A 27,267-nucleotide genomic window follows, 5' to 3' on the forward strand; every position below is an offset into this window, starting at 1 on the left:
GGAAAGGTCAAGGTCATTCAATGGAAGTGAGAGCTCAGAAGATGGAGAAGGCTCAACAACAGAAGGCTTATCTGTAATGGGAGATGGAAGAGATGTAGTACCTGGATTTGGAACCTCAAAAGGAATTGGAGCTAGCCTAGACTGCTGATAACCGAAACCACACTGCCTCCACTGCATGTAATAAACTCTCAAATCCCAACATTTTTGACAACCCTCCCCATTACACCCCTCTTCACTCAAGGGACTTCTAATGTGTTAACCCCAACCTTACTACTCTCCTCCTGAGAAGAAATCCTAGAGTAATAAGGTACATCCTCAAAGAAAGTAACATCCATGGATACAAATCTCTTTCTTGAAGTAGGTTCATAGCAATAGTATCCCTTTTGAGTTTGTGCATAACCAAGGAAAATACATTTTGAGGCTTTAGGGTCAAATTTGGAACGGTGAGGGCCAAGAGTTGGTACGAAGCAAGTACAACCAAAGGTTTTAAAAGGGACAGAAAATAGCTCTTTATCAGGATATAGAAGAGTGAATGGAGGTTTCACGTCACGAACCCGTGAAGGGATTCAGTTGATGAGATACACAGCTGTGAGAATGGCATCTCCCCAAAAATATATAGGCACATTGGAGTTAAATATGACACTTCTAGCCACTTCCAATATGTGCCTATTCTTTCTCTCAACCACCCCATTCTGCTGAGGGGTATGAGGGCAGGTACTCTGATGGATAATCCCATGGTCAAGAAAATAAGATGCTAATGATGTTTTAAAGTATTCTCTCGCATTATTGGATCTTAAAATTTTGGTTTTTACCCCAAACTAGGTTAAAATCATCTTATGAAAGGTCTGGGTCAGAGTAGGAACCTCATCTCAAGAATGCATCAAGTAGACCCAAGAAAACCGGGTGTAGTCATCAACAAACAGCAAGTATCTGTACCCCCCATAGCAGTGATGTGATATGGTCCCCAAACATTGGTATGCACAATGTCAAAAAGAACACTACTTCTCTTATTACTTAATGAATAGGTTGTTCTACAATGCTTTGCGAGCTCACAACTTTCACAGTTTAAACTGGACATCTGGATAGATTCAAATAAACTAGGAAACAAGCTTTTCAAAGACAATAAAGGATAAATGACCCAATCGGTTATGCCAAAGCATGACTTGACCAATAGACTGAGAAACAAAAGACCCTCTAACTTCACTACCTACCCACTATGAACTTCCTCTAAGCAGATAGATTCCATTTGTCTCACGGCCAGTCCCAATCACCTTCCTTGTCTCCAAGTCCCAATCAACCTACCTTCTATAGGTCTGTGCATCCATTTGGCTTTCCCACTCAATTGTTTGTAAGTGATCAATCTCATGCCACAAGGATTTCAAGGTGGAAAAATAAACCAAGACTGGCTTCTCTCCTTGCTTAAGGTTATTTACCTTACATTTTAGCTCATAGGCCCTAGCAACATTAAGGGGTTGGGAGTAGGTTTCTTTCATGATATCCCAAATTTCTTTACCTGTTTTTGCCCGTAAATAATTTCGGCTAATATGTGGCTACATGAAGTTACATAACCATGTCATAACCAAATAGTTCTCCTGAACCCATTTGGTATATATTTGGTTATCCTTGGCTAGTTCCTTGACATCTCCCAGTAAATAACTTAGCTTTCCTCTACCCCCAATAGCCATCATGGCTGATTCGGCCCACTCTAGGTAGTTTGACCCATCAAATTTTACAATGGTAATCTGAAAACTGTTCTCAAGTATGCTACCAGCACCACCAGCCCCTAAAAGGTTTTCCCCTTGGCTCTTAAACTCCATTCTTTGTCAAGAAAAGGTTAAAGAATGCCTCTTGTATCACTAAGACCGGGTAATTACACCCAGAATTTGCTATCAACCGAGCCTAAGGTCAAGAAACAATACCTTTCTATCACTAAGGCTGGGTAATCTCACCCAGAATTTGTTAACAACTGAATCTACTTTATCCTTCTAGGTCGGCAATCCACCCAAAAAGGTAACATTCAAAGAACAACTTAGAGTGCAGGGCTGAAACTAACTGCAGCCCTAGAATTGGCGACAGTCAAGAAACTAGAATCTTGAACCTAGAACCAGTCAAAGGTCAAGAAACAAGCCAAGAACACAAGCAGTGGCTAGAAAAGGGGGGATCTCTCAGCCACACCTCTTAAAGTAACCAAAAACTATTCTTTTAATGTATCAAGAACAGTTCAGGTGGAAAAAACTTTCAGTCGAACCTTTGAAATAACTAGAAAAGGTAATCTTTTAATAGATCAATATCAAAGATTAACTTACTTCAGCAAAACTCTGGCCGCAACCTTCAAACATAAGTCTGAACCCTAATCTTGAGGGTTCTTCCCTTTTGACTCTTCGTGACTGCTGGTCATCCTCTGATGCTTCACCAACAATCTCCAAGATTCAGCCGATGATCCCTTTTGCTGGAAATTTTCCAGCCCCAGGAAATTCTTATGCAACCGGCCATCTCAGACTATCATAAGATTTCCTAGGCTGCTCTGATACCATGTAGTCGTATGAGACTACTAACAGCCCAAGCTGTGGTGTATAATCAACAGGAAATTAAGATGAGAGGAGAGAATGAGAGGAGAAAGAGAGAAGAAGAGAAGGAAGGGTTTCAGAAAAGAAGAGGATGCTTAATCTTCCGTCCCCTCTTTCTATTTATATTAAATCTGAAGGATAAGACTGCTTACATGGCAAAAATAAAATCCTAATAGAAGACTAATAACTAATTGTGGACTGACTTAAATAACTAATAGTTGTATATGAGTACAATAGAAAGAGGTGGTGACCACATCAGTGGTTTCTACAAAGCAATTTTACAGATTCAATCCTGGACCTGGCACCACCCAATCTAACTCTAGTCTAGTCGCCCTGCAAGTATAGTTAGAACAATTAAGTACTGTTTTCAAAGGTAAAGGTTTTTCAAAGCTTAGAATAGACTGGAGAAGATTCAGATGGACAAAGATACAGAACTAAGAAAAAGATATGGAAAGGGGCTATAAATTTTAAAAGGTGTACTGGTACTTGTTTCTACCATGATGCAAATATATGCATGACCAAAATTTAGTACATCAATGCCTTCAATTCTCTCCAATGGAATAATTGAACTCAACTCCTACATACATGAGATCACCTGCACAAATCCCACTTTCTGTTTATCAAAGGTCATACCCCCTGTCAAATTTTAACTCTTTGAATCTTCTTTTTATCTAAAACCATGTCCCTTTAAGCCTTTTATCATCCCTTCTACAGTTCTAGTACCATGAACTTGCACCAATTCAGACCTTAAGTATAGTAGGTGGTATTCCATTCACATGCCCAGTCCATTTTCCCCCATTTTATTACCTATAGGAGCTACTCCTAGATTCCTTCAGATGCATCTGTTTCTAATTCTATCCATTATAGTTGTCATTCATCGCTCCCAAGGTCCTCGTCTCCATTATAAACGAATTGCTTTTTAATTGTCCACTTCTGCTGCATATAATCATAAGCGGAATTATATCCACCTCTTCTGGACTTAATTCCTTGAAATTAAAACATATTTAATTTAACTTTGGCCTTCTAGGAGATAGCTTCTCTTAAAAGGCTAGCAATGCTTAGGTCAGCCAAACTCTACATGGATGTCTTTTTAACTTCCATCTCAAGGATAAATAGGCAACAGAAATATATTAATATTAATTCATCATTATCATCTAAGCTCTGTCCCATCTATATGGGGTTGGCTACATGAATCCTGTTTCGCCATCCATTCTGTTCAGTATACCATATCCATTTTTTAAATTATGAGTGTTTAAATCATTTTTTATTACTTCCACCCAAACCCTTGTCAGTCTGCCCCTAGCTCTTGTAGCCCCTTAACTTGTAACAGCTAACACTTTTGGACATGTCATTTCTTAAGCGCATGCCTTGCCTGAAGCCTCATATGTCTCATTATCAAATACATAACTAACATCATGCAGTAACAGAATAACACCATTGATGCCGGCCAAGCCCCATAAACACAAAATATGGATAAATACAAGAAAAAGGCATGTAAACTAAATAGGTTAACTTGATCTAATTTCCAAAGCTACAATAAAGGGCAATAGTCATACCTTCTGGACCCGAGCAGTCAACCTTGTCATTGCACTCTTCAATTTACGAACACGATCCAAGTTACGGCTACTAATCTGCATGTTATGGTAATTGTGTAACATAAAGCTTAGAACAGTACATATATATATATATGAAGAACAAAAACATAATGACAAGGTCCTTGACTAGGTGATTCAATCAATTGAATATTGCTCCTACGCTATATGGGGCCACATCTAATAAGCACAATCAATTGAATATTTGCTCCTACACTAAATGGCTTGAACACACATGCATAACTGCCACAGTGATCTGACACAATATTTATAAAGTGCAGGAAAAACATCAAAAGACCAAAACCAAACTCTGGAATCTTTTCTCTAATCAATAAAGAGAAGCATATTTATTGAAAAAAAAAACGGCAAAGAGTGAAACAGGAAAAGCCTAAGATATCTGATTTATAAACTTGTAGATCATCATGATTGTCCTTCATCATTTCTGCTTCATTAACTAACAGGGATGTCACCTCACAACAGCCAAAGGAAACGACAGGACATAGCCTTGAAGAAGCCCTCTAAAATAAAGTATTTAACAGGGAGAAATATCTAAGATATCCATAAAAGAAAGAAGGGAAAAAGAAAGGAAGAGAAAGAGAGGAAGGGAGGAAGAGCAAAACTGTGTTTGTTTCCTTCAAGCAGAACATGAGTTTTGTGGTTAACAAAACACAACCACAGGCCTTTTATATATAGACCTCACATATTAAATTCAAGCTGGTATTTTTCTATTTAAATAAACAATAGGCCTACAAGATGGTATTTTTCCCTTTCTTTTATATTTTAAAACACAATTTTACATTCTTAAATAAAAAAATGTATTCAAATGGACATAATCATATAACTAATTTTAAGTTTAATATTAGGTCGGGCCAGGCCGGATTCGGACCGAGCTATTTTGACAAAACCCGAGCCCGACTCGAATTTATTGCGGGTTCGACATTTTGGCCCGAATTTAAGCCTTCAGGCCGATAAACATGTTCAAGCCCGTCTGAGGATCGGACTGGCCCGGCCCAGCCCGGTCTAGTTTTGCAGTATCCAAAAGAAATGGGCTCTTTTGGGCCACCCCAAACCAATTTTGATGTGCCCAATGAATAAAAAATGTGATGTGCCCACACATGCGTATGGACAAGAAGTAATACTGCAAAAAAATTTTGAGCCCAGAATGGAAGTTGGAACAACCGAACAAGGCCAAAACAGGTCAATTTCGGTGGAGGTTTTTTCTTTATTCTTTGGTATGAAGCACCAATATGATGTTAAAATATCCCTATTTTGATTTGTTTGTGAAGATTGGCGAAATTTAAATACAATGATGTAACTTGGGGGTGGCCCAAAAGAGCCCATTTCTTTTGGATACTGCAAAACTAGACCATGGTTAGGGCATATTTCAAATCAATGTCTTCATATGCTTTCACCAGCAGACTAATGCTGCAAAACTGGTGATCACAGTAGAAATATGGTTAAACAAAGCATATGGCTGAAGGAGGGGAACATCCAATTCCACAAAAGAAGTGGTATGTTCAAAGGAAGCTTGAGAGGTGAAGGCAAGGAAACACTTCCTATGAGGCATCCTAGTTGAAAGGTTTCAAAATGAGGCAGAGGGAGTGGAAAGAGTGGAGACAACAGAACCCTGGCAACTGGAGCATGAAGTGGAAGTGAAGATGTTAATTTAAGGGCTGTTCCTATTCATTCTATTGTCAGGAGGAGCAGTGACAATCTTAAACCAAGATACCTGGTTCATGGGGAATAATAGGTTACTAATAGAAAGTGGAACAGGAGTACAAGATGCACCACAAAAGAACAGTTGGGAGAGGCAACAGGGGAGGAAATAGTTTGGATATGTCTTCCCCTGATTTTATGGAGACTAATGATCATTCAGGCAAAAGAGGACCACTGTGGGGGGCTTCATTAGGACATAGGACTCAAAAGGAGAGATTGTAATGTGTGAATGGGTGCACAGATCCAAGTAAAATAGAAGGGGACTGTTCCAGTGACATACTGACAGTAAACTTGATTGTTGACAATGTGCCGTACACAATGACAATATGGTTGGAACTTAAACCTTTAGTGACCCTGGTGACAATGTGATGTACACAATGACGAGGGTTACTTTGTAGCTATGAAGAGGAAGCCTTTGACTTCTTCACAGATAATGACCAAAAGCTCAAGAGGATAGAAAGGGATGGCAGAAAAAGCATGGGGGAGAAGGGGGAGGAAAATCAGATGGCTAGAGAAGAAGAAGATATAGATCTAAATACAGACTGTCAAAAAATTGACACACTGATCAGTTCAACAGGTACAGCAGATGGCAGTTTTTAAATTTTAAATGAGAGAGAGAGAGAGAGATGTGGCAGGTATCTAAGAAGGAATTGAAATCAAGGATCAAAATATTGATACGGGCTGATATGCTGGATGGGCACATTGGCCTGTATCTTTGGCCGCCTTCTTTTATTTAGTTTTTTTTTTTTTTCAAACTGGGTTCAGGGGCGTCGGTTTAAGGCACATCTACCCCCTGAAAGAGGTGGGACCCCGAAACACTCAGTGTAGGGTGCCTAGGGGCATATTGGAGACTCACCGATACGATGCGTATCGGCCAATATGCCCCAATACGTTGGCAATATTTTGAATCTTTGATCCTTGATTGAAATTACTTATCAAGGAGAGATATCACCTTCCACGTTTACAAGCTTAGAAGGTTTGCAACAAAGAGGAAAGATACAACGGTGAAATTGATGGAGAAGGTTCTTCAGCTAATAACAATGACAGGTAAAAGGACAGAAAGCAGGGGTGAATGGCTAACAGCAATGAAGCACTGAAACCCAAAAGGAAAAAATTGGATATCCGAAACAAAGGTCGGCTAAGAACACAGGAAAGAAGCATACACAGCACTCAGCAGCAAGATAGATCAGCGGTGACAGAAAGGAAGGGGAAACAAATCATGGACGCATCGCCACAATCAGAATATATCTCAGAGGAGGATCCATTTCTTCAATTGCTTCAGACCAGAGTTTTTCCCTTTTATGCCCTAAAAAGACTGGTGCATTTCAAATTAGCTGAAACTATGACAGAATTGGAAAGCTTAAGAAGAGATAACAAGAAAGGATTACCCGAATAGGAAAATGGAAAGAGTGCAAGCAAAGGCAAAGCTTCAGAGTTTAAAAGAACTTTTGCAGAGGTGGTGACAGGTGTGTTAAATGCAAAACCAGACTGTCAAGGCTCTTGGATTGGTGGGACTGACAAGGGGGCTGAACAGAGAGAAGTAAAGGTCACTTCAAAACGGACTTTAAGTAAAGCAATAAATGGGCCTTCAAAGGGGCTTTTGAAGCAGGACAAGTGTTTGGGTTTGCAAAGTGGGCCATCAGATGGGCCAGGCGGGATAAATGGTAAAGGGCCAGGTGGGACAAGTAGAATTGGGCCAGGCAGATTAGAAAGATCACGTGACTTTTTAAGTAACCATGTGACTTTAGAAAAAGACAAAAATAAAGGGGACAATAACTTGGGTGTATCATAGTCCCCTACCCAACCAGTTCCGAGTCTTCCCCAGCCGAGAAGCTCTGTTATGGAGAAATTTGAATGGAGGCCAAGGCTGGTCTGCTACTCAACCACCCCTGGACGACAAAATCCGAGGTATGATAGAAACAAAGAGGAAGATGGAGATTTTGACTTGGACTGGGTAAGCTGTGAAGAGGAGAATTCAGAAGAAGAGTCTAGTATCGGCAGCATTAAAAGCAGCGCACGGAATGTTCTTCTGGAGGATGTAGATTTAGGAACAAGGTTACTCTTCGAAAACTCTTTGCTGACCCCAACCAAACTTTCTTTGGAACCTCAGAAGAGCGACAGTTTGAAAAGTTTCTCCCTTGAGAAGAGAAAACACCCCACTCAAAGGCAGAGTAGATCCTTCCCTTTCTGAGAGACAAAACCAGGGTGTTCGTAGAGAATTTACAATTTCTCATTGCTCGGAAACAAAAGCTGTAGACGGCTCCCCTTCCCCTGCTAGCTGTTCGAAGGTCAGATTGGAGAACTACCCCAACATCGGCCTTGTTCAGAGTCAGCCTTCTTTGCATGACAGTCCTTTGTTTCTGGGTTTTGGTATGTTTTGACAATTTTTAGATAATTCTGTCAGTGTTTCAGATAACCCTCCCCACCCTCCTATGTTTGTGGTCCAGCCTTCAGGTGACACCTATTCTTGTCCAGCAACTGCCAACCCTAGTGTGTCATTGGAGGCAACAGAAGTGTTAGGAGATATTGAGGTCGTAGAGGATCCTAAGGAGGAAGGGGAGAGAATCTGGGAGATAATAATGCAGCTCTTTGATCAGTTGGTTCAGGTAGAAATACAGTCTAGAGAAGGTTTGAAGGAGGAAGGTAGTAGTAGTCCAAATCTAAAGTGCTTGAAGGAGAAGGAAGAAAAAAAGAGGGTGTTGAAAGTCAAAAACACAAAAGGAAAGAACAATAAAAAACAACAGAAAAAAGAGGTAGGAGAAAGGAAAAGATTAGAAAATAAGGAGTTAGAGTCTTCAAAAAAAAGAAAGAAAAAGATGAGTGAGGTGGAGAGGCTGAGATGTAGAGTTGATTATGAAAAAGGAGGTACAAGCAGAAAGAAAAGGAAAGGAAATTGGGTTAGGTTAAGAAAAAACTCAAGGGTCTCAACATCTTATTTTCCCATGAAAATAATCAGTTGGAATGTTAGGGGGTTGGGGAGTCAAAGAAAAAGAAGGGTGATTAAGGAAGTTTTTAGAAAAGAAAAACCGGATATTGTTCTAATTCAAGAAACAAAGTTGGAAGAGGTGGATAGAAGATGGGTTAGAAGTTTGTGGTCAGCTAGAGGTTTAAGTTGGGCTTGTGCACAGTCATGGGGAGCCTCAGGAGGCATCCTAACAATCTGGAAGAATGAGGAGATGGACTGCATTGAAGAACTGATTGGCAACTTTACAGTCACAGTGAAGTTTAGGAGGAAAGATGATGGATTAGAATGGGCTTTAACTAATGTCTATGGTCCAAATTTATACAGGGAAAGGGAAGACTTTTGGGAAGAACTGGCAGCCATAAGAGATCTCTGGAGTGGGCCTTGGTGTTTGGGGGGAGATTTTAACGTCATTAGATTTCTGAACGAAACGACGAATCCTAGCCATAGGATCACCTCTAGCATGAGGAAATTCAACCTTCTTGTGGAGTCCTTTGAGCTAAGAGAGCTACCCATGCTACAAGCCAGTTTCACTTGGTCCAACTTTCAAGAACCCGTGTTGTAAGCTAGATAGATTCTTATTCTCTATAGATTGGGAGACTGCTTGGAGGGGAATGGTAGTAAGGGCACTTCCTAGACCAACTTCGGATCACTGTCCAATTAGGCTCTGACAAGAGAAATTAGGAGGAGGACCTTGTCCATTTCGTTTTGAGAACATGTGGCTACTTCATCCTGAATTTCTAAAGGAAGTACAACAGTGGTGGGAAGAAGATCAGGTGGAGTTCAAATTGGAAAGGTTATAGATTCTACAAAAAGCTACAAGTTCTAAAAGCTAGGATCAAAGAGTGGAACAAAGAGGAGTTTGGAAGAGTCGAAGTGAGAAAGGAATGGATTGCTAAAAGGATTCAGGAAATTGATATAGAGGAAGCAGAGAGAAGATTAAGAGTAGAAGAAAGGGGAGAAAGGTGGAACTTGAAACAAAAATTAGAGGAAATCTTAAGAAAAGAGGAGATAAGTTGGAGACAAAAGTCTAGATGCAAATGGCTCAAGGAGGGAGATGGAAATACTAGATTTTTTCATACCCTGGCAAATGGAAGGAGGAAGAACACTATGGAGAGGTTGGAATGGAATGGAGAAGTGCTTACAAGGGAGGAAGAGATAGCAAAAGCATTTGTGGACCACTTTAAAACCATTTATGATAGTCCTAGCAGGATGAGAGAGGACATTTCTGATTTTCAATGGCAAATAGGGGGTAGAGAACTAATGGAGGAATTGGAAAGAAATTTTGAGATCCAAGAAGTCAAAGATGTTGTTTTCTCAATGGAAAGATCTAAAACCCCAGGTCCAGATTGATTCACAATGGCCCTTTATCAAAATTGCTGAGAAATCATAGGAGAAGATTTAATGGAGGTGTTTTTAGAATTCTTTGAGAGAGGGAGGATTAATTCAGGTGCTAATGCTACTTTTATAGCTCTGGTCCCCAAAAAGATGGAAGCAAGACACCCAAAGGATTTTAGACCCATTAGTTTGATTGGCAGCATGTATAAGGTCATCTCTAAGGTGTTAGCCTCAAGAATTAAAAAGGTACTTCCTTATATGATCTCTCCAAACAAGGGAGCCTTTGTGTCTAGGAGACAAATCACGGATCAAATCCTTATTGCTAATGAGTGTGTTGATTATAGAAAGAGAAAATGAGAGAAGGGGTTGATCTGCAACTTGATTTGGAAAAGGCCTACGACTTGGTAGATTGGGATTTTTTATTAGAAGTTTTAAGAAACAGAGGTTTTGGAGAAATGTGGTGTAGATGGGTAAAAGGTTGTGTGACTTCATGCCACTACTCTATTTTGGTGAATGGGGTAGTTAGGGATTTCTTCCCTGCAAAGAGAGGTCTAAGACAAGGGGACTCTCTTTCCCCCCTTCCTTTTTACCTTAATAGTGGATGTCTTGAGTGTTATGATCTCCAGAGATGACTCCAAAAATATTTTTCATGGGTGGAGAGTAGGGAGGCAAGAAGTAGTGGTTACTCATTTACAATTTGCAAATGATATAATTCTCTTTTGTGAGGGAGAGCCTGAGGAGATGATGAATCCGAAATCGTTGGTACAAGGTTTTGAAAAGGTCTCTAATTTGAGAGTGAATTGAAATAAAAGTTGTATGGCTGGGGTTAATAGATCAGATGAGGAGGTGTCTTCCTTGGCTAGGTTGTTAGGCTGTGAGTGGAGTGATTGGCCCATAAAATACTTGGGTTTACCCTGGGGGGAAACCCAAAGTCAAAAAGTTTCTAGTACCCAGTCTTAGAAAGATTCACAAAGAGTCTAGCAGGGTGGAAGAGGAATTACATCTCTTTAAGAGGTAGACTCAGTTTAATTGAGTCAACTTTAGCAAATTTTCCAGTGTACTTCCTGTCTACCTTCAAAGTGCCTGTCAAGGTGGCAAATCGGTTGGAAAAAGTAATGAGAGGTTTCCTCTGGGAACCTGGGGAGTCAAAAAAGGATCACCTAGTGAAGTGGGAAATGGTCTCTAGGACAAAAGACAAAGGGGGTTTAGGGATTGGAAATATCCGTCTAAGAAACATAGCACTCTTTGGTAAGTGGTTGTAGAGGTTTTCCAAGGAGCAAGAAAGTTTGTGGCATAGAGTGATAGAAAGCATACATGGATTGGCAGCAAATGGATGGGATGTTGGTATCAACCCAAGGGCTTCTCGTTCCTCTCCGTGGAAAGGCATTGTTGGTATCTTGCCCGCCTTTTCTCCTTTCATCAGGTATGACGCTTGTTCGGGTAATAAGGTCCTTTTTTGGGAGGACGTTTGGGTTGGGGACCAAACTCTTTAGGATAGGTACCCAGCCCTCTACTCCTTGTCCTTGAACAAATTTAAAGTCATCTCTACCTTTCGTGTTTCTAATGAGGTGTGGGATTTAGGGTTTAGGAGAGGGTTAAGGGAGTCAGAAATAGGGTTGATAGATGATCTTTTCTCCCTTTTAAATTCAGTGTTTTCGGATCATTCTTGACCTGATAATAGAATTTGGTCTGAAGAGCCCTCCGGTTGTTTTTCATGATCTTCTTTCTTTAATGCTTTAGTGCACTCTTCCAAATTAGTTTACTCTTTTCCTATAAAAGAAGTGTGGAGTGCTCCTGTACCTCCAAAGGTGAGGGCTTTTTGTTGGGAAGTGGTTCTCCAAAAAATCAACACTTTGGATTTGCTTCAGAAAAAAGACCGAATTGGTTCTTATCCCCTCATGTTTGTAGCCTTTGCTTGAAGAGTGGTGAGACGGTAAATCATCTACTAATATCTTGTCCTTTTGGTACTCTTATTTGGGATTGGTTTTCCTCTCTCTTTGGGTGTAGGTGAGTTCCTCCTACAAGCGTGGTGGATCTTTTTGAATCTAGCTTTTTACGTCAATCAAAGAAAAGAGGAAGGGTAATGTGGAGAGCAACGAGGGCGGCAGTTGTTTGGGCAGTGTGGGAAGAGAGAAATAACATAACCTTTCAAGGGAAAGAAAGAAAAATCAACACATGAAGTCATAGAAGGGATCACCATCAAGATCATACATTGGCTGAAATCGCTGGATCTGTTCAAGGACTTCCCTGTAGATGGCTTAACTAGAGGGTGGAGTGCGGTAGCAGCTTCTTCCTGCCCCTCTTTAGCTATTCAAGAGGACTGGTCGCCCCTGTTTTCTTTGGATGTTAAGTTAAACTTTGATGGCAGTTCTATAGGTAATTCAGGCCCCTCTAGAATTGGGGGTGTCTTTAGAGATGGGCGAGGAAATGTCCTGGCCCTTTATTCTGGCCCGATAGGACTGGGGGACTCTCTTAGAGCAGAAGTTTTGGCACTCCTACAAGGGCTCAAGCTGGCTAAATAGCTGGGTTTTCAGCAGTTGGAAGTGGAGGGAGACTCGAAATTGGTAATGGGTTGGATGCAAACAAACAGCTTAGGTGCTTGGTCCCTTAAACAACCTGTAAGGGAGATTATACAACTAACAAGGGAGCTTGAAGTCAAGTTTAAATGGAGTAGGAGATCAGCCAATGCAATGGCTGATACTTTAGCAAAGCAAGGAGTTAGTAGGCAGAACCTTTTTTGGGCCTGTTTGTAATCTGTGGAGGGGTCACCTTGTTTTTTGAAGGTGACAGTTGTACTAAGTTTCTTAAAGAATTAATGAAAGTTACTGTTTCCAATCAAAAAAAAAAAAAAAGTATAAGCATGTTGTTCTGTCATGAACTTCTTGCAATGTATTGTTTCTACTTTGAGGTATGAAACACAGAATTACAGAATCACAATCACAAAGGAATTATATTCTTTTAGGATACGAAAATAGGGCCACAAAACATCCAACAAGCACAATTATCAATCGTTACATAACCACTCTCAAGAAAAGTGGTGAAGAAAATAGACCAAAAAATAACTTGATAGTGCAATCCAGTTATAATTTCTGAAACACATTTTTTTACTTGTGGTGGGGAGATTTATCCTAGGAGATCAAGAAGGATTAACAAAGCAAAGGAATTAGACTCTTTCAAATTACTGTTGGGGAAATCTCACTGAAGCATGCCCCCACAAATTTTTACTTCACCGTACACTCACAACAGTTTAAAACTTCCAACACTCCCACTAAATCACACCATACCCCCCCGTGTCACTTTTCCCAACTGTATGGTAAAGTAAAAATTTGTGAGGTGGAAATAAATGAAGATTCCCCTACACACAGACATACATATACATACATACGATATTAGTTTACCAATTACAGTCAGAATTACAATATTAATGATATTCGGCAAATGTACATCAGAGAAACTTAACTCCCCTAAGATATAGCAAGCCTCAGATAGCCTTCTTAAGACTTACCTCTGACTCACAGACTCCAAAAACAATTAACTTCAGTTAATCTTAGCTTAGCTCTGTCATGTTATTTGATGACCTAGGAATCCAAATGTATGTTCTCAGTTCAACTGATCATAAAAATTGTATGTTCTTAGTTCAGCTGCCAGTTTTTTATTTCCCTCATCAAATATCTGTATCTCCATGCTTCAATTTCATCATTCTTCATCCATTCTTTTGTTTTAAAAAGGATAAAGTATTGATTCTGTACTAAATTCAGATAAAACTACAAGCAGGATCTCTGTACAAATGGGGATATACACCATTACATCTGAAAAGCAATTACAGAAAAAAAATAGATTGTATATTTTAAGGTTTTACAAAAAGATTATCAAAAGCAAAAAAGAGCTATATAGTCTTCTTCCCTTAAAGAGTGTCATTTGCCATCCATGAACACAGCATTCCCATTACATCTTTAGCCACCTCATCCTCTGTCCTTTGCTGGTTCTCATATGCTGCTATTCCTTTCAGCCCAGGTTGCCTAAAAGACAGCTGCCAGAGTGACCCTCCATGCTACATTACCACTCTTATTCAGTCCCTTCAAATACCAAACCACCCATGAAACTCATCATATCTGCCAGGAAATACCCCTTTACTGCAAAAAGCTGAAGAATTTTTCATCCATATTCCGTAAGAAAATTCACAATGTAGCAAAAGGTGATTATCTGATTCCTCAAATCTGTGATACAGGACACACCCCAAATCATCAACCTAAATGCCCCTCATTATCAAGTTATCCCGTGCCAAAATATTTCATCAATCCTATAACAACCTGTGAGTCCCCCTTCAATCAAAATAACATTGAAGTTTAAAGATTTAGCCAACCGAAGGCCCTATAAAACAGCCATAACTTGTGTCCTCAAAAGAATCACCAATTCCTATTGGTCCTGAATATACTGCCAATATGCTTCCCCTCAAATTTCAAATGACAGCCACTATACCTGGTGGGCCTGAATTTCCTATATTACATCCATTGAAATTCAGTTTGGTCCAATTTGAGGTCAGACAGTTATTGATGCGAAGGAGAATGCCACCCGTTGCCAATTCCTGAGAATATCAACAGTTGAGAAGTGTCTGAAGGTTTCCAAAGTCTCGACCCAATGGATGACTTATATCTTAACAATTCCACTGATTGCTTCAGTTCCCTTGCTTTATTCCGTAAACAATTGTGCATGTCTCTCCTCCCAAATGCATCAAAGTATGGCCGCCCTAGCACACCTCCATAAGAATCCACCGCTCTCTTATAGTAGTGAAAAGTAAGTGGAACTAAATAAGTTAATCAAATCATCTGGGATCGACCGACAGCTGAACAATGAACAGAAAAAGTGGGACCAAGATGGCCTCCATCATTGAATCATGACGCAAGTATTGATTTTGCCATGAAAGCTTAACTAAGTGAGAACATCTTTAACGTAGTCTAAAACAGCCAATGTGAGGTGAGTCTAGATCCTAAGGTCAGTACAAGATTCAAGCAAGGAGAACATCTTTAACGTAGTCTAAAACAGCCAATGCTTCAGACACTTTGAAGTCCCTTAAACCCTTTAAGTCCCAAGTCCAAATTCAAACCTTGTGAGTAGGAAGAAACACACTAAAGATGGTTTTATTATGATGATAAGAAAAAGAGTAAAGAGAGAGAAGTCTGTCCTTCAAAGAAATATCACCCCACCAAAGGTCCTCCAAAAATCTAGTTTTATTCCAATTGCAAGCGCCATATCTCAAGAATTGAGAAAAGGCAGGGAATAAGGCTGAAATAGCTTTCCAGGATAAGTTAAAGATGCTCCAGCATCTAAGTTGGAACCCAATCATCTGAAGAAAGACCAAAAATGCTCTTAATAACTTCATGCCACAGTCCACCTAAACCCAAAGGAAACCACATAGCCACTTGCTTAGGAGAGAACAGTTCTTGTACTCAAGGTTCAAAGTATCAATACAGGCGTATCAGACTTTGTATCAAACATGTTCAAACATGTTCATAGGGGTCAGTTAGAGACCTGGCTACCCCATGAAACAGGTCTTACCCCGAAACTCCCCTTATTTCGTGTACCGGTGACCCACTGGTACGATACGTATTGACCAATACGGGCCGATACGTGACAAAATTTTGAATCTTGCTTGTACTCTATCCTCCCTAAGCCTAATCACCCTCTTTCTTGCTTTTGCAAATAGTCTTCTAGTTAACTAAATTGTCCTTAGTAGACTAACTTGGCTCCCACAGAAAATTCCTTATTATCTTATCAATCGTTTTGGACTAAGAAGGGCTCATAACGACCAATAGAAAATATATAGGTGGATTTGATAGTGACACCTTGATCATCAGGATCCTACCTCCAAAGAAATATAGCTTCTCTTCCAAGTTGCCAGTTTCTTTTCAGTCTTTAAGTTAATGAAAACTGTTTAATTATCTCTCTAAGTCCTTTTGTGGCCATTCAATAAAAATCTGGAATAATCAGAAGCCCATTTTCCATGACAAGCAAAACTAAATTTAACAAATTCTAACTTATTGGTGCAGCCAATTGATCTGATCCATGGGTTAATATTAAATAGAAAGTAGAGCATCCCTAGCATACCCCTGGAAAACAAATCTAACAACAATTCTATAACACAAATGCAAAGTTCATCAACTGAAAATAATCTAGCTAACAATTCTAACTCTGTATGATCATATTATCCTAACCATAGAATTTAAAAGCTGGAAAGCCCAAAAAGGAAGATTTCAAAAGCCTGTGTGATACCATGCAGACATCTTCTTTCCCCCTATTCATAACATCATATGCCCATCTTCAAAGACAGGCAACTGTGGACAGTATAAGCCTAGAAGCTACCAAATCACACTGTCTTGACCAACACAGAAAAAAAAAAAAAAAAAAAAGAACAAACAATTTTGATATAGAATGAGTAAGTCACTTACTTTGGAGGTCAACTCATCTAAGGCTGGATAAGCATCAGTCTCCAGTTCCGTTGTACGTGCACCAAGAAAACTACAAATAGCTTCAAGTGCTACTTCTAGGGCTCGAAATTCGAATGGAGACTCTACAGTGCATCAGTTAACATGGTTAAAGATGCCACACAGTAACAAGTATCATACTTAAAGGGAAAAACAAAGAAAAATTGCTTCAAATTTTTAAACTAAAAAGGAAAGGCAACATCCTAACAAGAAAATGGTGCCATGTCCCACCCAAAAAAATCAATATAACTATTATCTTTTCATTTGGCTCACTCAGAATCTTCTTCCCTCTTTATCTTATCTTATTTTATTTTACTTAATTTGTTTTGGGCCAACTCAAAATCATTAAAAACAGAAAGTTACAAAAGAGAAATAAAACCTTGCAGAAACAGAATGAAGTATCACTTAGTACAACATACCATCCTCTTCACTCACTTCAGCATCATTGTGCCTATCCTGGTTCTCCTTCCGGTCTCCTTGGGCATGGCGGGCATTTACAGGGGGCAATCGCCTTTTAAGTTCTTCCACAATGGGAATAACATTATCATCATGCGGATCTCTAAGAAACACCTATTCAAAAGACAATACAAGTAGTTAACTTCTGAGAGAAGACAGGCTTTTCTTTTCATTTTTTAACGCTTTTTTTGTCATACAGGCTGGACACTCAAGCTTGAAATTACTTCGAACTAAATAAGGTCTATCTACAGACAGGAAATTTCACAATTTCAACCATAAAATGAAAGGACACGACGAGCAAGTCACTAAAAATGGAAAATCTAACTTCTCCAGCTAAGAATTCAGGCACCAGCAATATTGAGACTACAGAAACAAGAATGAACAAGTAAGGATAATAAGGGAAAAGGAAAGAACCAATAAAAGCTCACCTCCTCTGCAGTGATTATTGCTTTAATGTGCTGACGAATACCAAAGTCCAAGACAAAACCCCCAATAGTAAAATGAAATTAGCAACACAAAGATACCCAAAAACGCAAAGCCACCGAAAAATAAACAAAAGATAAATGAAGCTCACCTCCAAATTGAGCACAATGGCCTTTTCTCGGCCTAATATCGTCGAAGGATATGATAACAGAGGATCAAGGATCCGAAGATCTCTTGCATGAATCTGAACCCGGTGCATAATGGCATACTTGTCGACATCCAGGATCGTCCCCTCTCCGGTACAATCCAACAAAATCCAACTCCTCGAGACGGCGGTTTTCTTCTTCAAGGCGGCCTGAGGATCTACAGGGACGATGTATCCGTCTCGAGCCATCCCTAACCACCCCAAATCACATCCCAGGAAAACAAACCCTAGTCGAATTGCGCATATAGATCCCAGAACCAGTAAAAAAAGCTAACGAGCTTTCCCCAAGGTTTCCCGAAAAGGAGGATTCCCGCAATCAACCGAGAATCCGATACCATGCGGAAAACCTTGACAAATAACCTGTTCTTTTGGCAAAAAACGATTGTAATTAAAATTCAGTTTGGAGAGAAAACCCCACAAATCGCCATAAACCGATACGCCGAAGCTCTGAGGTCGTTACATGGCGTATAGGCGCGCGACGGCGCGAGGGAGAAAGAGAGTAATTAGTGAGCAGTTTAAAATAGTCTTCTTTTTAGGCTTACCACCGGAGACTTGCTTTCTTCGATAGTCTTCAGCAAACAATACAAAAATGAGCTGAGATTTCCTGCATTAATTAATGACGGAACTGGGAAATATTAACATACAATTACCCTTATTGTATTATACAATGAGGTCGACCCCAAATACTCGCAACCGTTGGATACAGATGAAGGATGTTCACGGCACGTGCCTTTCCGTCCGCCCCCGCCTCAAGGTTGAATCATCACGAATGCCACGTAACGGAACAAAGTATAGGCCCACCGACGAAAACAAGCGGTTTGGATCTTGGAAGACCGAGTGCTACATAATTATAGCCATACGGTTCACCTCGTCGGAATTATGAGTAGATCCGCCACGAGATAAGACCCTAGTGATGAGTTGAAATCTGCGCCCCACCCGGTTTCGCCCCACAAACGGGACGTCCGTTAGCCCCCAAAAGTCTTAAGCCATTTCATTCGAAAGATTAGGATATCTCAAAGTTCCCTTTTCCCTCGTCAGAATTCCCTTCTCCTTTTCCGACAGCGGTGACCTACAATAACAACCGGCGGTATTCTTTAGCTCACATTTTCACACTTTTTTGTTTTTTGATATTTTCGTTTTCCAAAAATCAGAGAAGCCGGTAGCAGAGTTGTCTTCTCCTTCTCCGGTTATCCACAAGCTATACCTCATTCATGGCAATTTTCTGAGTGATATCAATCCTTCAAACCATGTTGCCAAGTGGATATTCAAGGTCATTTGGGATTAATTTGCTTTAATTTGGCTCATTCCATGAAAGAAGCAAGCATCTTTTTTATCTCCCAGGGATGGACACAGGACTAGGCCTGAACATCAGACCTGAAAGAGAGTGTTTAGGCAAAAAGAAAATCCTGATTTTGTGCCCATTTCCTCCGAAGGATGCTTGCGCCCATGGAATGACCAACCAAAAGTAAACTCTTTGGGATCCTTCTCAAGAGCCCCATGGAGAGAGAGAGAGAGAGACCTGAAAGTCATTGTTGACCAGCATTCCAACTGTGCAGAAAACATTGGAGAAGAAGGATGTTACAATCTGAATCTCCATTACCAGAGAATAGGTTATGCCCTGCTTCAATTCTTGTACATGAGCTCAATTAGAGGAGGCATCAATCCATTAATCAGAGCTGCGGTGACTGTCATAGTGAAACCCATGTAATACTGTGTATTGGATTCATTAGTAGAGCAGTCAAAGCTTGCACGCAGGGCAAGAACTATTGCACCCATGGTTGACAAAACAACTGAGTTTATGGAGTAAAACAAGAACATTTGCCCAACCAGAAGGAATGCAAACACTGCTGTGAAGATCAACTGAGTGGAACCTATCAAACCATCGGTTGAGACGGGTAGACGAGACAAACCAAAGCCATATAAGTAGTTAGCGAAGCCATTGACAAGGCAGAGAATTGTGCAGGCAGCAAATAGATAGGTATTCATAAGAAGAGCTTGGCATCTTTATCGTTTTTAACTCTGCCGTTGGTTTCTGGAAAAGGAAAATACCAAAAAAAAAAAAAGAAAGAAAAAAATGTGTGAAAAGGTGAACTGGAGAGTACCGCCGGTTATCGTTGTAGGTCACCGGTGTCAGAGAAGGAGAAGGGAACTCTGACGAGGGAGAAAGGAACTTTGAGATACCCTAGTCTTTCGAATGAAATGGTTTAAGACTTTTGAGGGGTAACTGAAGGGGCTAACGGAATAGCCCCGCATGCGCTACTAGCAAAACCGTGTGAAGGGACAGGTGGCACACATTGAGCACGTGGGGAATTGTGGGGCGAAACCGGGTGGGGCGCAGATTTGAACTCTCTAGTGATAGACCAATCAGTAGTCCAAATCATCGGATCTTAAACTAGGGCTGTCAAGGTATTGGATATGGATTTCTACCCAACAAAAATATATTGGATATGGATAAATCGTTATGCCTATTGGATTGGATTGGAACATAACTTATTACATCGCTTGGATTGGATTGGATTGGATTAGGTATCCGGTAACAATTCAATCCAATGTCAAGTCAAAGGTTTTAAGCATGATTTTAAAAAACGATTCGGAAATAGAATCATTCTGACCATGGTTTTTGGTTGGACCGTTCAATTAGAATGGATGGCTCATTCTGATAATAAAAATTAAAAATTTAATAAAATAATTAAAAATAAAAATTAGTCAAAACTATTAAATAGGAAGTTTGACTGTCCAAATTAACAAACATTAATTGATTTAACGTTTTAGCCAAAAACTAGATTTGGAATAAAATATAATTGATTGACTGAACAAGGCCAAACGGTCTAACCGTCTAAATCAGTTCAAAATCCATGATTTTAAGTATCAATTCTATTGACTTTTGATGTTAATATGTGGCAGGGTAGGAAATCATCAACCTCGGTAAAATTCTACCTCGATATTGGTATGTGCATCGGTTATTCAACTTTTACAAACTTTTATGAACCTACTACAAACCGTTACAAATATGATTATCTGAATTCGATTGTTATTCAACTGTTACAAACCGATATCTAATCTTTACAAACTCTTATAAATTCATAGTCAATTGCTACAAAGTGTTATAAACCCCTATTGACACAAAAAATAGGGTTTTGGTGTCTTTACCAATGTGAATGGTTTTGATTTCTATTTCTAAAACGCAAGTGTCACTACCGGTCAATGATGTCACAGCGGTTTTTGTTATAGAAAAGAAAACCATTCCATTACCATCGGCAAAATACCTCCTAAAACGTTGTGCCAAAATTTCTAGTATTCAAATTGTCCTCATTGTTGTCATAAACTTTCATGTTAAAATTTTACCGGTTTAAGGCTGCTTTTATTTGCAAGAATAGGGTCTGGAATTGGAATGGTACTGTTTGGTTGGGTGAAATTAGAATTTCATTTCTATTTTTGGTGGAATGGCATTTTCTATGGCCATTCCCTCCCCCTTCCTTTGGGAATGAAAATTCATTCCAGTGAATTCTGATTCTCATTTCAAATATAGTCTAAACCAAACAACTGGCTCAGGTTCCAAGGGGTTTTCCGATTCTGATGGTAACCCAAATGCACCATAAATAAATGAGGCCCTCCAGTCACATCGTGACACATGGCATCTTGGAACGGTTGTATGACACATGGACACAAACTAAGCAATGATTTGGAATCCCAAATCGCAGTTCATTTTCACTCCGACCTAACAACTTCGACCACAACTTAGGCTAGGTAGGAGCACCTCGTCTAGGGACGACCTTTAGCACTTCATCATTGGCCGATTTGACTCGACAAATGGAGTGACCTCCCTCGAGGGCTTGCCGACCTGACTAAGGTCCAGGAAGCGACCTGCGAGTTGTGCTCGCTGAGTGTTCCAGAGGATGGTCAACATGTGTGGCGGTTACCTCCGAGGGTCTCAGACCAGTTAGGTGACCTCCCAAAAACCTTGGATGCGGTGCATGAAGCCCACGCCAAACAAAGCCTATATAAAGGCACCAACCCCAATGACACGAGAAGGTACGCACGATTATTTGCTCACTAGCTCTCTCTACACTCAAGCTTTTAGCTCGCAACCAAGATAACACAATACTGACTTAAGCATCGAAGTGACCTCGCCGGGTTAGCCCACCCCGGGTTCTCTGATCTGTTTTCTTGCAGTTCGAACCAGCTCACTATGCAACCAACTTCCAGGTCATCTTTCAACTAGGAGCTTCTAGATCATGCACCAACAGATTGGTATAGGAACAAATCATAATTCACCAACAAAATGTTGTAAATGCACAGCTCACAATGCAGTAATGCACTCGTTAGAAAAATTAGAAAAAAAGGGTAAATTGCAAAGACCCCCTGTACTATGGGTCTGTGATAAAGACCCCCGTACCTTGTTTTGCAACAAAGACCCCCATGTACCATGACCGTGAGACAAAGACCCCCTTCCGTTAGCCTTCCATTGAAATCCGTCGTTGCAATATTTTTTAACCCCCATACTACCCTTATAATAACTATTCGGAGAAAAACATTGTTCATCTTCCCTGACCTCACGTTACACGAACAGTAGCGACGGACTTCTGAAGTCCTCCCTCTCCCCCCCCCCCATCTATCTTCTTTCCCTTACCCTTTCTCTCCTCCCCTTTGTTCTTCCTGATTTCCTCTATTTTTCATTCCTTGTAGGTGAATGATTTTAGCCAAATGAGGAAGTGTATCCTCCTTGATATTGTAGGTTTTGAGTTGAACCACTCTCGAGCCTTCCATTTGTCCGTTTAGAGAGTTCTAGTTGTCCACAAATGGCGACGGTCGAGTTACAGAGTGTTCCCCATCTTCTCTCACTCGTGTATCCATGGCGATGGTCGAAGTCATTAAGGCAAGGAAGATGCCTCAGCCTGGTCGAGGCAGGGTGGTCGACCACGGGCTCAGCAAAGAGGAAGCACGAGTCCAGAAAATCACAGAGATCGTGAATAGCATGGTGGAGCGCTCGCATAAAGGAGAGAACTTTGATATGAACGCCCTCAAACCCGTAGCTTGTCGCAAATATGGCCTCTCTCTTGCCCCCAGACTCATCGAGACGATAGCAGTGGTGCCAAAATTGGAACGCGAGTCTCTGCTCCCTCGCCTCTGAGCCAAGCCCGCCCACACCACTTCTGGTATTGCCGTTGTGGCTATCATGTCGAAGCCCCATCATTTTCTACACATCGCTACCACCAAGAACATCTGTGTGTATTGCCTTGGTGGACCTGATTATGATTTTGATACAACACCTAGTCTTGTGTACTTAGTAAGAGATGTCAAATGGCACCAGATGATTGATGGCATTTTTCATCGCAGCCTACAGCTCAACTTCGTCGGTCTTGTCCGAATCTATGCTCAAGACAATGTTCTTTCGATATATGAAGTTGAATTGTGGGGCATTGTTCTTGAGCCCCGCGAGTCGAAGCACATCTCCAACTCTATACTGAAACAGTCATGTTCAAGATCAAAAAACCCAATTCATTAATAACACATTGGATCAAGAAGAATGGGATTCGTAAGTGTAATCTTACAAGTACGAGTAATCTTAATTATTTACCTACATAAGTCCCTCACTAGATCCCTACTCCATTAGATTAACCACTTTCTTCTTGTTTTAACAACTTCATTAGATTAACCCCCATTAGATTACAGTCGTAAAACAACTTCAGCTCTAAATCTACATTATCAAGGAGGATACACTTCCTCATCTGGCTTAGATCATTCACCTGCAAGGAATGAAAAACAAAGGAAATCAGGAAGAAGAAAGGGGAGGAGAGAAAGGGAAAGGGGAAGAAGAGAGGTTGTGGGAGAGAGAGAGGGAGAGAGGGAGGACTTTGGAAGTCCGTCGCTGCTGCAACAACTACCGCCATTGTTGTTCATGTATCATGAGGTCGGGGGAGATGAACAGTGTTTTTCTTCGAATAGTTATTATAAGGGTAGTATGGGGATTAAAAAATATTGCAATATTGGATTTCAACGAAAGGGGGTCTTTGTCTCACGATCATAGTACATGGGGGTCTTTGTCGCAAAACAAAGTACGGGGGGTCTTTATCACAAACCCCATAGTACAGGGGGGTCTTTGTAATTTACCCAAAAAAATATTGTCATTATACATCAACATGAATTCACATCAGCCCCCCACAAGGGGACATTGCATAGCACATCCCAGCAATGTCTTGAGAACATCTCCCAATGATAGTACAAAAAATGATGAAGTATCATAAGGAGATGTTCCCAATACACATGTGTTGTGGGACGTTGTGGGGTGCCCCCTTGTGGGGGGCTGATGTGAATTCCATCAACATTGCTCATGTTGTAAATGACCAATGGGCCAAGTGCTTTTTTTTTCGCAAAGAAAAGAGATAGCATTACTCAAGAGCCAAATTACAAAGTTTTCCTTGGCTACAAGTATAGAAATATGATTCTAGCCAAAGGGGAGGATTTATAATGTAACAAAAAGAACTTTGTAATACTGGACCAAGTGCTTTTTCCACAACAAATAGAAGATGATTGTTGTGTGTGAAAGTGGATGCTACTATGAATGTGCAGAGGATATAAAGGTAAATCGAGTTTGAAGACTTATCGGCTGAGGCATGTTTGTAACACTATCCTTAAGCAGAATTTCACCTCCTCTAGATAATGTCTAATGCAGTACAAGAAACCCAGCGTGCTGCTCCAGAATTCAACAACCTTCAAGGCACTCAGTAACAGTGCACTCGGAATACTGAGTAACACGAACTGCAACAATCTCTCAACTCGGAAAATGAATGCAATATGTTGAGAATGAATGAATACTGGGAATAAAACTTATAGGGTATAAATAGATTTTCTAATGCAAGAGAAAGAGGTGACGACTCTTTTGAGATAACACCATTAAAGGTTGTAATGAAGAGACGCCTAAGTCAAGACCATCAGTTTTGATTAGAAAGAAGAAAATGAATAGTCACTTGTTTGAATTCAAAATTAAAACAAGTTTAAAATGAAAAGTACAACTATTCAAATTAAAAGATAACCGGTCATAAAAGTATACACCCACGCCCCTCCCCCCCACGCTCACGTCTATAGAGATCTGGTGGACTGAGCCTATGAACTAGTCCTCTTCATCATAGGTCTACTGATTTTCTACCCACAAAGATGTCTTATAATTGTTGCATGTTCAACGGGGTGGCACTAAATAGGCCCTACGCCATCATGGTTTCATGAGCTTACTAGAAAACCGGCCTAAGTTTTCATATGAGGCGGCCTCACCTCCAAGCTCACATAAGTGAATCCAAAATGTACAATACAAGTGTGAGTTGCTTAATCACATAATAAGCAATCATGAAATTAGCAAGGATTCATTAAGAGTATGCAACTCAACCTAAAAGCAATAAGCACTTTAAAGTGAGATAGGAACAAATAAATTAACTATGTTCAATGGGTCATCTGGTGACTTCATTTTTCCCATATGAACCTAGCTCATGGGATCTCCACTTGCACATGTTGGATTTCCATTGCTAATGACCTCTGAAATATGCATAAGTCCCATACCTCCAGAAGATTCAAACACAAGCTTCCTAGGAAGAACTTTGGCCAGAGGATTTTCCATGTTCTTTTTTGACCGTACAAAATAAAGGGATATTATCTCATCAGAAATTAACCTTTTCACTACATTTATGTCTCAATCTGATATGTCTGTTTTTACCATTATAGGTCTTATTTTTTGCTCTTTTGCTTCTTCTAAGGTAAAAAATTGATTCAGAATTATTATCAGGTACTTAGGTGTTAGGTGTTTTAGTTAGTTTGCCAATTCTATTTTCATTATTGGTTTCATCCCTTTTATGGGGAAAGATGGTTTTAAAGAACTCTGCATCTTGAAACTCTAAGATAGTATTAGTCTCTATAATATTGCCTTCAGATTTTAAGACTAGAAACCTATAAGATGCATTGTTTTGTGCATATCCAATAAAAATACAATTTATTGTTCTTGGTCCAATTTTCCTCTTTTTAAGTTTGGGGTTCAAATTTTTGCTAGGCACCCCCACACTTTCAAGAATTTCAGATTTGGTTTAAATAACCTTCCCAAAGTTTAAAAGGTGTTTTTTTTTTCTATTTTATTATAAGAAATCTTGTTTTGCGGGTAACAAACAATTATTATGCCCCCCCCCCCGACATATTTTGTGATAGACCAAAACTTATTAGTAGACAATTCATCATTTCTTTTAAAGTTATAGTTTTTTCTTTCTACAACTCCATTCAACTCGAGAGAGAAGAGAGAGGTTATCTCATGTTTTATTCCTATATTTTCAAAAAACTTCTTGAGAGATAAGGAATCATATTCTCCTCCCCAATCAGTTTTGAGTCTTTTTTATTTTCTTTCCTAGTTGTAGTTCAGCTTCATTTTTTTTTTTACTTATAGAACATTTATTCTACTTCATCTTTATTTCTAAGAAGATAAACTTTGGTAAATCTTGAAAAATCATCAACAAAATTAAATTAATATGATTTTCCTCCTCTAAACATAGTGTTTTTCATATCTCCAAAGTCACTATGTATCAAGCCAAGTAACTCATTATAATTTAAGGTTAAATAGCAGAAAACTACATTTAGTTTCTAGATATTACTGTATTTATTAATTAATAGTATTTAACAGTAATTATATTTTAATTAATTAATACTATTTAGTAAAAACAGTATTAAAATTTAATTTAACAATAATTAAAATTTAATTACATTTAATAGTAATTACATTTATTTTAAATAATTTCTTTAATTAACCATATTTTAAATAAATATAGCATTTATAATTTAAACTGTAATTAACAGTAATTATAATTTAACAATTACATCTAATTTCCAGAAAAACTGTATTTTCAATACATTAATTAATAGTAATTATTTTTAAACTGTAATTAGTTTATTTTAAATAATTACTTTATTTCAAAAATTAACAGTAATTAATGAACAATAACATAATTATTAGTAATTACTTTTAAACAGTAAATAATAGTAATTACTGTTAATTATCAGAAAATTACATTTAATTTCGAAAAAGTTCAATGTTCTAGTCAAGAAAAATTATTAGAAAATTACATTTAATTACCAAAAATTGTCATAAATTAGTTTTTTCCAAGAAAATAACAAAAAACAATAGTATTTTTAATAATTAATAGTATTTTGATAGATATAGTATAAAAATAATGGTTATGCTATAATTAACAGTAAATACTTTTAATATTAATTTTAATTTAATGTTTTAGCCAAGAAAATTTATCAGAAATTACATTTAATTACTTAAAATTGTCACAGATTAGTTTTGGCCAAGAAATAACAAAACATTACAGTATTTTGAATAATTAAATTAAATATAGTATTTATTAATCAAATGAACAAAACGTTAACTTAAATATAGTATTTATTAATTAACAATAATATAATTAAAAGTAATTAGCAGTAATATAATGGTTATTTTATAATTAACACTAATTACTTTTCAACATTCATTTTAATTTAATGTTTTAGCCAA

General features: G+C 39.0%; 1 protein-coding gene across 5 annotated transcripts in view; it reads right to left on the bottom strand.

Moving 5' to 3' along the window:
• Positions 1 to 18,368, bottom strand: part of LOC148879007 (magnesium transporter MRS2-I-like) — a 53,333-nt gene extending 34,965 nt beyond the window's left edge. For 3 of the 5 annotated variants that reach the window (XM_088960369.1, XM_088960366.1, XM_088960371.1), the window contains exons 1-5: positions 17,688 to 18,368; positions 17,542 to 17,571; positions 17,077 to 17,227; positions 16,622 to 16,743; positions 4,124 to 4,198 (exon numbers count right to left, since the gene is read on the bottom strand). In XM_088960369.1, coding sequence (XP_088816495.1) covers positions 4,124 to 4,198; positions 16,622 to 16,743; positions 17,077 to 17,227; positions 17,542 to 17,571; positions 17,688 to 17,930 — 621 coding nt within the window. In that variant the 5' untranslated portion in view covers positions 17,931 to 18,368. The remainder of the gene's footprint in view (positions 1 to 4,123; positions 4,199 to 16,621; positions 16,744 to 17,076; positions 17,228 to 17,541; positions 17,572 to 17,687) is intronic. The other 2 variants (XM_088960370.1, XM_088960368.1) reach the window with 1 other exon arrangement.
• Positions 18,369 to 27,267: the final 8,899 nt, after the last annotated feature.

This window comes from Nelumbo lutea, chromosome 1 (genome assembly GCF_056320005.1).
Source record: "Nelumbo lutea isolate HS-2025 chromosome 1, American lotus-T2T, whole genome shotgun sequence".
NCBI lineage: Eukaryota > Viridiplantae > Streptophyta > Magnoliopsida > Proteales > Nelumbonaceae > Nelumbo > Nelumbo lutea.